At 40.8% G+C, this 12,826-nt stretch overlaps 1 protein-coding gene across 1 annotated transcript in view; it reads right to left on the minus strand.

Annotated features, from left to right (window-relative positions):
• The window catches only part of uggt2 (UDP-glucose glycoprotein glucosyltransferase 2), a 298,559-nt gene that overhangs the window by 39,283 nt on the left and 246,450 nt on the right, over positions 1–12,826 (minus strand). The window contains exon 32 of the mRNA XM_048597609.1: positions 4,264–4,349. Coding sequence (XP_048453566.1) covers positions 4,264–4,349 — 86 coding nt within the window. The remainder of the gene's footprint in view (positions 1–4,263; positions 4,350–12,826) is intronic.

Here is a 12,826-nt window from a genome sequence, read left to right on the forward strand (position 1 = left end):
TCATAGCGATACACAATTTGAGCTCAATTCTGATCATAGAATAAATTTATTCTTGAAACTCTGATTTAAGTTGCTCCATGTAATTCAATGTTAACATCCTAAGTAGTAATTCCCTTTGTTCTTCAGTTAGTGTTTGATGTTGCTTGAACAGGAAATACAACTATTCCATTTACTGTTGCACTGACAACAAAAATTAAAGATGGTCGTGTTTAAATAGCTTACTTAATTTGTTATCCCACTCCCCAATTGAAAATAGAGTGTGACATTCACATCCTTTGGTTCTCTACCAGCATCCCATGTCTGAGAATTGGATAATATTGGCCAGAGTTTCACCTATGTACTTTCCTCAGCGAACCAGGGGGCACCTCATCTGGACTAGTTGAATTTTCTACTTTGAACAAGTGCCAGTACTTGAGTCCCTCTTGTTTATTTTACTCCAGTCCAGTGTCTCCATTATGTTCTCCTTTACTGAGATATTAGCAACATTCCTACTCTTTAGCAGGAACAGATAATGAAATACTCAGAATCATAGAATCCCTACTGTGTGGAAGCAGGCCATTTGGTCTATTGAGTCCACATTGACTTCCAAACAGCATCCCACCCAGACCCAACCCTATCACCCTGCATTTACCATGCTAATCCACCTAATCTACACATCCCTGGACACTACAGGCAATTTAGCAAGGCCAATCCAACAACCTGCACATCTTTGGACTGTGGGAGGAAACCCATGCCGACACGGGAAGAATATGCTAACTCCACACAGAGAGTTGCCCAAGGGTCCCTGGCGCTGTAAGGCCACAGTGCTATCCATTGAACCACCGTGCCACCCTACTTGGTAGCTCAACAGGCCTCTGTCTCCACAAAATTTCCCTTTTAATTTTGAATCATTACCTGTTGATAAAAGCTATTAAGTGTTTTCTTTCATTATTTGCTATTTTTTTCTCATATGATATTTGCTCATTATTTCCTTTATCCTTGTACTTCCTGTATTCTGCTTGATTGCTATTATTATTTGAACTTGGTATTTGTCAAAAGCCTGCTTACCATCTTTACTTTTAGCCATTTGGGAAGGTTTATCTATAGATGTCCCTCCTTTCTCCTTCAATTGAAGGACTAGGACGACCAGACTCAAAAGTCAACTGTCTCTCTCTCTCTCTATAAATGATGCCTGATCGGCTGAGTTTCTCCAACATTCTCTATTTGTTTCAGATTTAAAGCATCTGCAGTATTTTGCTTTTATTTGAATGTTTGCTATGTGTTTGATCATCTCCCTCTTGAATACTTATCTGCTGTTTGGCTGCCAATTTTTCTTTTCAATCCTGCTGAGCCAGATTCCTTTAAAATCCACTGAAATTAGCCCTTTATCAGTTGAGCATTGAATGTTGCTATACTGTCTGATTGTAAGTGAAAGTCAAATATAGTACTTACTGTGCCAGGGCTGATACTTAAGACTGACCTGACCATAGAGCATGTTTCGGCGCGGACTACAGTGTTGTAGCCTTTCAGATGTGATCAATGGATTTTTCTAATTAGTGATGTAATTACTGGATATTGAAGAATATAAATCACTAATAACTGAATTCAAGGTCTCTATCAAGGAAGATAGTGTTGACCCAGGCCATGGAGAAAGAAGTCAATTCAGTCACTAAAAGGGCTGACAATTGATAAGTGAGATATCAGACAGCTGTCTTGTACGTAAATTGGACAAGCCACCAGGACCAGATATAATGCAGCCAAGGAAGAAAATGAGTATAGAAATTGTGGAGGCACTGGTCATTTTTGTTTTCAGTTGTACTTGGCCTCAAGAGTGATGTCAGATATACAGGGAATTACAAATGCAGGTTCGCTAAAAAATACGTGTGGTTTCCTCAAGGGAAAATTATCTTTGACTAACTTGGAGTATTTTTGAAGTGCTAACTGAGAGGGGTAATAAGGAGAATGCTGTTGATGTAGTATACATGGATTTCCAAAAGATATTTGCCTTACTGCTGTAGAACAGATCTGTGACCAACATGATAGCTCATGGAATACAAGGGGTTGGATCGAAAAGGATACAGAATTAGGTAAGTGACAAGAAACAGAGTACTGATATTCCTTATGCCAGAGGAAGATTTTTAGTGTAATTCCCCAGAGATCATTGTTGGAACTCTTGGTTTTCCTGCTATATATTAATGACTTAGACTTTGGAACACATGACAGATTTCAAAATTTGGAGATGAAACAAAACTTGGAAGAACTGTGATCTTGAAGAGGCTAGTATAGAGCTTCTGATATGATCCCAATTGATTGTAATACTGATCAAGTCAGCTCCAAGTGTCAAATCTGGCTCCATGGATCGCATGTTTCATTTCTGTGAATAGTTTACCATGCTGGTCAATCACTGAACATGTTCACAAGAGACAGCTAAAGTAATTTTAACAAATAAAAGCATAAAAGATTATTACACAAAGAACCAAAATGAATTATGTCACACTATATAAGAACTATTTGAAATTGTCTTTGAAATATCAGAAAGAAAAATTTAACCCTTCCACCCTCAACAACAATATTATATATTCAAGAACCAGAGGGTTACTACATCAAAGCTCTTGTTCAGCAGGAATGACTATAATCGATTCCTTTTCAGCAAATTTTTGCATTCATTAAATGCTATTCTCTTTAGTAATAGTCTCTTCCCAAGACTCATGAACACTCAGCTCACTCAGCTCACTGATTTAATAATGTGGGTTCCTTAAACTCATGTCATCCACAGCCTCTGCTTCTGGAGTTTTTTTTTCTCCTAAGCCACTTGAGCATTTTGCTTAGCTGTGACATCGATAGACAGTTCCTCTTATCCTCACTTAATTACCTCTCTAATCTTTGCAGGCAAAGGATCGTTCTCTGCCACATCCAGCAGGATGTCACCACCAAACATTCGCACCACACAAGGGCATGTACCTGCATCAATGCAGTTCCTAGAACATGCACTGTGACATCTTCAAGGAATAACCAGCCAATTGTTGGGCATCCTTTCTAGTATTTCCAACGTTTACTTCCTCCACCACTGACACATAGTAGCAGTAGTGTCCACTAGTTACAAGATGCACTGTAGCAATTAACCAAGGTTCCTTAGGCAGCAGCCTTCAAATCCAAGACCACCACCACAAGGCTAAGGGCAACAGATAAATGAGAACACCACCACCTGAGATAAATGAGAAACATCCAGCCAGCATTGCCAATATCCTACAAATGAATTAAAAGCAAAATTCAACAATTTTATGATAACTAAAATATGATGGTTTGGATAATATAATCTGCTCAAATCATTTAAATGTCTGCTGATTACTTATAAAACACAGTAGGACCGAAATAACATCTATTCTGCTGTTACACAGCTCCACCTGTTGACCAAAAACATATCTCTGAATTCAGTCAGACACTGCACTTCATCTTTTATTTATGGGATATTACAATATGCTCCTGTAGGTGAAAATTTTCTTGAGAACATCATAATAAGACTATTCCTAATATAACTGTACTGTAACTCACTGCCTATCTCTCATTATATATCAATAACTATTAAATAAACTTTTTTTTGATGCACAGAAAATGCAGCACAGGAACAGGCCCTTTGGCACACCATGTTCATGCTGACCATAATGCTATTTTAAACTAATCCCATCCGCCTGCACGTGATTCCTATCCTCTATTCCCTGCCTGATAGTGTATCTACCTCTTAACATTCACTATCATATCTGCTTCTGCCCCCAGCACATTCCAGGCATCTACTACCCTTTGTGTAAAAAGAACATCCCTCACACAACTCCTTTGAACTTGACCCTCTCACCTTAAGCCTATGCTCCCCAACCCCTAGTTTCTGACATTTCCACCCGAGGAAAGAGACTCTGAGTTTCCACCCTATCCATGCCTCTCACAGTTTTATAAACATCTATCAGGTCACCTGTCAGCTTCTGACAGTCACAAAAACAATCTAAGTTTGTCCAACCTCTCCTATAGCTAATGCACTCCAATCCAGGCAACATCCTTGTAAACTTCTTTTGCACCATCTCCAAAGCCTCCACATCCTTCCTGTGGTAACCAGAACTGCTCACAATACTCCAAATATGACCGAACTAAAATTTATACAACTGCAATATGACTTGCCAACTTTAATACTCAATGCCCTGACCATTGAAGGCAAGCATGCTGTAAGCCTTCTTTACCAACTTATCCATTTGTGCTGCCACTTCCATTTGGCTATGGACTTGCACCTTGTGATACCTTGTGATTGACTCCCAGATCCCCTTGTCTTCTGTGTCCACACCGCTGAGCAAATCTTCGTTTATTTTATCAGGCTTTTTGTTCACCTGTAAGTAATCCAAAATAGGATGTATATTAATGGTCTGAAACATTGGAAACACAGATCCATTTACAAAAAAATGCAAACAATGCTAACAGTGAATTAAAGTGCTTTCAACATTAGAATATAGAGCACAGAACAGTAAAGCATGGGAATAGGCCCTTCGGCCCATGATGTTGTGCCGAACATGACGCCAAGTTAAACTTGTGCCTCCTGACTTGTGCCCTTGGTCCATATCCCTCCATTCCTTGCATATTCATATACTTATCTAAAAGTCCCTTAAACGTCCTGATTGGATATGCCTCCACCACTACTCATGGCAGTGCATTCCAGGCTGCTACCACTCTGTGTAAAAAATTTGCCCTTCACATCTCCCTGAACTTTCCCTCTCTCATCTTAAATGCATGTCCCCTAGTATTAGGCATTTCAACTCTGGGAAAAAGATTCTGACTGTAAATCCTAACTATGCATCTCATAATTTTATAAACTTCTATCAAGTCTCCCTTCAGCCTCCGCCACTCCAGAGAAATCAACCCCAGTTTTTCTTGCCTCTCCTTATCGCACATTCCCTCTAATGCAGGCAGCATGCTGGTAAACCTCTCTGCATCCTCTCCAAAGCCTCCAAATCCTTCTGGTAATGTGGTGACCAGAAATCAACGCAATACCCCAAGTGTGGCCTAATCAAAGTCTTATAAAGCTGCAACATGACATACAACTCTTATACTCAATTCTCTGACCAATAAAGGCAAGCGTGCCATATACCTTCTTTACTACCCTATTCACTTGTGTAGCCACACACTTGAACCCCAAGATCCCTCTGTACATCAATGCTGTTCAGGGTACTGACATTAACTGTATACTGTTCTAAGGTCCTGGGAGTGTTGCCGAGCAGAGACCATGGAGTGCAGGTTCATAGTTCCTTGAAAGTGGAGTCACAGGCAGACAGGATTGTGAAGAAGGCGTTTGGTATGCTTGCCTTTATTGGTCAGTGTATTGAGTAAAGGAATTCGAAAGTCATGTTACGGTTGTACAGAACATTGGTTAGGCCACTTTTGGAATACTGCATGCAATTCTGGTTTCCCTGCTATGGAAAGGATGTTGTGAAATTTGAAAGGGTTCAGAAAATATTTACAAAGATGTTGCCAGTATGGAGGATTTGAGCCATAGGAGAAGCTGATTGGCTGGGGCTATTTTCCTTGGAGTATCAGAGGCTGAGGGGTGGCCTTATAGACATTTATAAAATCATGAGGGGCATGGATAGGGTGAATAGCCAAGGTCTTTTCCCCAGGGTAAGGGTGTCCAAAACTAGACGGCATAGGTTTAAGGTGAGAGGGAAAAGATTTAAAAGGGACCTAAGAGGCAACTTTTTCACGCAGAGGGTGTATGGAACGAGCTGCCAGAGGAAGTGGTGGAGGCAGTTACAATTACAACATTTAAAAGGCATCTGGATGAGTACATGAGTGGGAAGGGTTTAGAGGAACATGGCCAAATGCTGGCAAATGGGACCAGATTAATTGAGGATATCTGGTTGGCATGGATGAGTTGGACTAATGGATCTGTTTCCATACTGTACATCTCTATGACTCTATTTATCTCCCAAAGCACAGCACCTCATACTTCCCCGATTAAACTCCATTTGCTATTTCTCCACCCATACCTGCAACTGATCTATATCCCACTGTATCCTTTGACAACCTTCTACATTATCCACACTCCAATCTTTATGTCATCTGTAAACTTACTAATTCACCCATCTACATTTTCATCCAAGTCATTTATATATAGCACAAACAGCAGAGTCCCAGTACGGATCCCTGAGGAACACCACTAGTCACGGATTTCCAGCCAGAAAAACACCCTCCAATGCTACCCTCTGCCTTCTATGGGCAAGTCAATTCTGAATCCAAGCGGCCAAGTCACCGTAGATCCCATGCATCTTAATCATCTGAATGCACCTATCATGACAGACCTTGTGGAAAGCCTTACTAAAATCCACATAGACAACATTCACTGCTCTATCATCATCGATCACCTTCATCTCCTCCCTGAAAAATTCAGTCAAGTTAGTAAGACATGACCTGTCCCACCCAAAGCCATGCTGACTGTCCCGAATTAGGCCATTCTCTTCCAAAAGCGCATAAATCCTATCCCAAAGGATTCTCTCTGATAGCTTCCTAACCACCAATCTGAGACTCACTGATCTATAATTTCTTGGATTATTCCTATTTCCCTCCTTGAACAAGAGGAACAACATTAGCTCCTCGCCAGTCCCCTGGGACCTCTCCAGTGGCTAGCGATATAAAGATCCTGGTCAAGGTCCCAGCAATCTCCTCTTTTGCCTCTCTCAATAACCTGGGGTAGATACTATTGGGCGCTGGGGACTTATCCACCTTAATGCTCTTCAAGAGACCCAAAACCACTTCTTTCTTGATCTCAAAATGTACCAGCACATTGGCATGCTCCATACTAACCTCACTATCCTCCATATCCTTCTCCTGGGTGAATACTGATGCAACATACTCATTTAGGATCTTGCCCACATCCTCTGCCTCTAAGCACAAGTTCCCTCCGTTATCCTTGAGTGGTCCTACCTTCTCCCAAGTTATCCTCTTGTTTTTAATTACCTATAGAATGCCTTGCGATTCTCCTTAACCCTACCTGCCAAGGTCATGGTCCCTTCTTGCTCTCCTAATTCCCTGCTTGAGTTCTTTCTTGTTTTCTTTGTATTCTACACATGTCCTATCCGATTTTAGCTTCCTAAACCTTATATATGCTTCTTTTTGCTTTTTGAGTGAATTCACAACCTCCCTCATTATCCAAGGGTCCCTTTCCTTGCCATCCTTGTCCTTCCTCCTTACTGGAACATGCCGGTCCTGAACTCTGATCAGTAGGTCTTTAACAATTCCCACATGTCAAATGTGGTCTTGCCCGATAATAGCTCCTCACATTAACACTGCCTAATACTGATGAAATCTGACTTCCCCAATTTAGTATCTTCCCGCAAGGTCCTGACTTACCCTTATTCACAACTATTTTAAAATTAAAGGAGTTGTGATCACTGTTTCCAAAATGCTCTCCCACTGAAAGGCCAGGTTCATTAGCCAATACAAGTCCACTGTGGCCCCTCCTCGAGTTGGACTATCTACATATTGTTTCAAGAAACTCTCTTGGGTGCACTTAACAAATTCTGCTTCATCTAAGCTTTTTGCTCTAAGGAAGTGCTAGTCAATATCAGGGAAGTTAAAATCACCCACTGTGACTACCGTGTTGTTGTTATATCTTTCCATAATCTGCCTACATATTTGTTTCTCAATGTCTCAGTGGCTGTTGGGCGCAGGGGTTACAGTATAATCCTTTCAGAATGAATTGCACCCATCTTATTTCTGAGCTCTACCCATACTGCCTCAGTGGATGAGCCCTCCAGCATGTCCTCTCTGAGTGCAGCTGTGACATTCTTCCCAATTAGTGATGCAACTCCTCCACCTCTTATCTTCCACTCTATCTCATCCGAAACAACAAAAGCCTGGCAAATTGAACAGCCAGTCCTGTCCCTCCCTCAACCGTGTCTCTGTAATGGCCGCAACATCATAGTCCCATGTACTGATTAGGCTCTAAGCTCATCTGTCTTACCTATAATACTCGTTATGATGCCCATTAGTACCATTGTGTTCAGTTACCTGTCTCTACCTGTCCTTCATTTCTGACTTACTAGTTCTAACATCTGCCTTCCCCTCAATCCCTCCATTTGCTGACCTGCTGCTCGGGTTCCTAGCCCTCTGCCATTCTAGTTTAAACCTCCTGTGTAGCACTAGCAAACCTCCAGTTCAGGTGAAACCTGTCCCTTTCAAACAGGTCACTCCTGTCGTAGAACAGGTCCTAAGGACACCCAAACCTGAAATCCTGCCCCCTGCACCAGCTTCTTAGCCACACATTCATCTGTCCTATGTTTCTATTCTTTGCTTCACTAGCACATGGCACTGATAGTAACCCAGAGATTACTACCCTTGAGGTCTTGCTTTTCAGCCTCTTTCCTAACTCTCTATACCCATCCCTCTTTCTACCTATTTTCTACCTATGTCATTGGTACCAATGTGCACAACAATCTCTGGCTGCTCATCCTCCCCCTTATGAATTTCATTCAATTGCTCAGAAACGTCCTTGACCCTGGCACCAGTGAGGCAGCACAACATCCTGGGGTGTGTGTGGGAACCCTCTCAAGAGGATAGTAGCAACAAATGTACCAGATAGCTGAGCAGTGGTGAGGATTGATCTTACAAAAACAGTTTCTTGATATCAATGACAGTTTACTAACCCTACATATACTTTATTGACTGCATTACCGGCCTACCAACTTCAATAATAGTTAACTGAGCCCAATGACACTTGAAATATTTGCAGTATAACTCAACAAACTTCTGGAACAGTCTGCTAATTCCAGTATAAATGTGCCAGGCTGAACACTGAACATGATTTCAATGAGTGCTTAATCAAGATAGCTCCAAGCCTTGACAGAACTGTTGTTTAGCGTCAGCAAGAAGTGATAGATTGTGAAAGAAAAACTATAATTGTAATACTTATATAAGTATTCGTGTGTAATTAATTTTATATTGAAAAAAATCTTTCACTATGGGTGTAAACTTGGGAGGAGTGTCTCAGAAGCAAAGTGTCTCAGAACCCCAGAAAATTCATGCTACTGCTATTGATTCAGCACATTGAAACCACCCAATGCACTTAATGGGAACCAATCAAATCTTGCACTCAAGTCTATTACACTCACTCCTCATTATCTGCAGATTCCCTACCCACAGATCCATTTACTTGTGAGGTCAATTCAAAATCCATTTCTTTTTCCCAATGACTCACCCAGTCTGAATGCATGGTCTCTCACGGGTGAAAAGAGATTTACTTTCTAGCAGTATCTGTGTTTTTTGTTAGCTGCAATAGATCTGTGCCCTATCCCCCATGAATAACGAAGATTGGTGTACATTCAATAGTTATATAATAGGGTTTACCAATGTCCAGAACTTGGAACATTGGAATTTTGATATACATTAATCGTCAGGTTACATGACACAAAATGCACAAAGGTCATGAACCAGGAAACAGACAGCAATAAATTCCATGAGATCACAGACCAGAACTTTGCAAACTATTCTGTCATGAGTTCCAAGGCAGCAATGACTTGAAGGGGAGCTCAGACAGATTTTTGACAGCAAGGCCCCTTCAAATTGTGCTGTTTTTGTTTGTGAGGTGGCCAAACAGACTACTCTTCAAGGCACAATTGCTGTTGCAAAAAATCCTAGAAAAAGTAGGCTTTCTGTTGCAAACCTATTTGTTGAATGATCAGGACCATAATGAATTAATAATCATAATTCTATTACATTAATAATCAGAGTCCAATTATATTCATAATCATGTTCCTAATACATTTACAATTAGAGTCATTTTAAAAATCAGGGTACTACTACATTAATTAATCTCAATACTATGATAAGAATGTGCTACCAACAATTGAGCTCTTATTGCAAAAATACTCAATGCTGATTCACATTAATAATTAGAATTCTATTACATTAATAATTAGCATCCAATTGCATTAATTGCACAGCTTCTATTGCATTAATGACCAGCTATCGATTGCCTAGAAATTATTGCTTCAGTTATCAGGCTGTTAACATTAGTAAGAATTATTTCAATGAATAAGTCCTATTTTGTCAATAATCCGGATCTGTTTATGTGGAAGTCATTTGCCAACTTGTGCCAAAAGTCTCCATCTTATAAAAAATAATATCTAGGAGACTGTTTATTGCACTGAGACTCGATGTTCAAATACATTCATAACTCATACACTTTTTCACTAATCAATACCTATTACACCCATAATGTGGATCTTAGAACATTAATCAAAGTCATCCATCACACCTCACTCAAGAGCTGAAGCCTATCCCAATATCCCACTCTTAAAAGTCTCAAATCCCTAATACTCAGTTGGTAGATGTACAAATCTGAAGCATTAAAATGGTGTCATTGTGGGAAAAGTGTCTGAAATGGTGTCATAGACAGATTGATGGATTAAGTCATTGTCATTGCTGTCCCTTGATTTGAAGATGACTTCTGCTCAAGGTCATGAGTTTCTGACCTTGGATTTCATGTGACTGAACAGGCTGATTCTCAGAAATTGGATTCTCAAAAATCTAATGAGTTTTGGATACATGGGGCTGGGCATACACTGGGAAATGGTATGTGGAGTGCAAGTCTTGTTTCCTTTTTTCCTCTTCTTTGCTGCTGCTCTGCTTCATCATTAAGGTGTTTGAACTCAAAGCCTGACAAAAACATGAGGAAGAGTTGTTGCCATTTTTGAATGATTGGCAGCAAGCTCCTCCCAATCTTTAAAGTCAATGCTTCCATGCTTCAAGGAGAGTTCCTGATGTCTTGTAGCATCACCTTTGTCCTCCCTGGAATACCTGCTACTTGATAATTATGAAAACAGGACCTGACTTCAGAAATGACATCATTCCATCATAGCTGATTTTTCAGGAGTTTTACCTGAATACTTATGGAGGTAGCTTCAAGGAGAACACAAGTGCTTGTTTGATAGTCCACCATTGAATCTGAAGAATGTAGCTAGGGTATTGCTGGTGGAATTTATTTAGCACTCTATGTGTCACTAACACAGAATCCAGCTCTCACTGGATTACAGGAGTGTGGTGACATCAATTGGTCTGAACACTAGATTTTTATAGATTTGCAGAGGTCTCTATTGTCAATGCTCACTGCTGCTGTTTGTAGAAGGCTGAACTGGCACAGAGGATCCAGTGTTGGATCTACTCGTCGATGGTGATGTTTTGAGAGAGGTGCTGCCCAGGTCTGTGAAGTGCTCAACATATATCAGATTCTCTCCTTCAATGTATACGCGAGGTGGAAAATTTGACTGATTGGGTCTGAGTTGATGCATTTTGTTTTGGATAGGTCGAGTATCTTGTCTGCAGAATTAAAAAGAATGTGAGTGGCTTGCAAATAGGGTAGAAAGTTAGTAAAAACACTTCATACTGTACGTTATACTTCAAGCCAAGTTGCTATTAAAAAGGAAGAGGTGTTGAGCATCTTAAAAAGTATTAAAGTAGATAAGTCTCAGGGTGCTGATGGGATTTATCCCAGAATATTGAGGGAGGCAAGGGAACAAATTGCTGGAGCATTGACAGACATCTTTGTATCCTCTTTGGATCATAGGTGAGGGCCCAGAAGACTGGAGAATAGCCAATGTCATCCCATTGTTTAAAAAGGGTAACAGGGATAATCCTGGAAATTACAGGCCTGTGAGCCTCACTTCGGTGGTAGGGAAATTATTGGAAAAAGATCCTCAGGGAGAAGATCTATGCAGATTTAGAAGCAAACGAACTTATTGCTGATAGACAGCATGGTTTTCTGTGGAGGAGGTCGTGCCTCACTAACTTGATTGAGGTTTTTGAGGAGGTGATGAAGATGATTGATGAGGGAAAAGTGGTTGAAGTTGTCTACATGGACCTCAGTAAAGCCTTTGACAAGGTTCTTCATGGCAGACTGGTACAAAAAGTAAAGCCACATGGTATTAGGGTTGAGCTGGCAAGGGGGATTCAGAACAAAAACTGAAAGAACTGCAGATGCTGCAAATCAGGAACATAAACAGAAGTTGCTGGAAAAGCTCAACAGGTCTGGCAGCATCTGTGAAGTAAAATCAGCGTTAACATTTCAGGTCTGGTGACCCTTCCTCAGAACTGGCTTAGTCATAGGAGACAGAGGGTAGCAGTGGAACAATGCTTGTTAGAATGGAAGGTTGTGACTAGTGGTGTTCTACAGGGATCAATTTGAGGATGCTGCAGCTTTACAAAACTTTAGTTAGGCCACACTTGGAATATTGTGTACAGTTCTGGTCACCACACTACCAGAAAGATGTGGATGCTTTGGACGGGATACAGAAACAGTTTACCAGGGTGTTGCTTGGTATGGGGGATTTTAGCTCTGAAGAAAGGTTGGATAGACTGGGTTTGTTTTCACTGGAATGCAGAAAGTTGAGGGACGACCTGATAGATGTTTATAAGATTCAGAAAGGCATAGTGAAAAGTATGAGGCTTTTCCCCATGGTGGAGGGGTCAGTTACTAGGGGACACAGGTTCAAAGTGCAGGGGGGATGTTTAAAAGAGATGTTCAAGACAAATCTTTCACATAAAGGATAGTGAGTGCCTGGAACACGCTGCCAGAGGAGGTGGTAGAAGCAGACAAAATAGCAGCATTCGAGAAACACCTGGACAAATACAAGAATAGGAAGGGAACAGAGGGATATGGTTCCTGGATATGAAGACAGTTTCAATATGGAAGGGCAAAATGTGTCGGCGCAGGCTTGGAGGACCAAAGGGCCTGTTCCTGCGCTGTATTGTTCTTTGTTCTCTCTGTTTTTTGTTATATTAGTCTCAGTTGGTCAGTTTAATGCTGGCATAGAGGTGACTG

Source organism: Rhincodon typus, chromosome 6 (genome assembly GCF_021869965.1).
Source record: "Rhincodon typus isolate 14 chromosome 6, sRhiTyp1.1, whole genome shotgun sequence".
Classification (NCBI taxonomy): Eukaryota; Metazoa; Chordata; class Chondrichthyes; order Orectolobiformes; family Rhincodontidae; genus Rhincodon; species Rhincodon typus.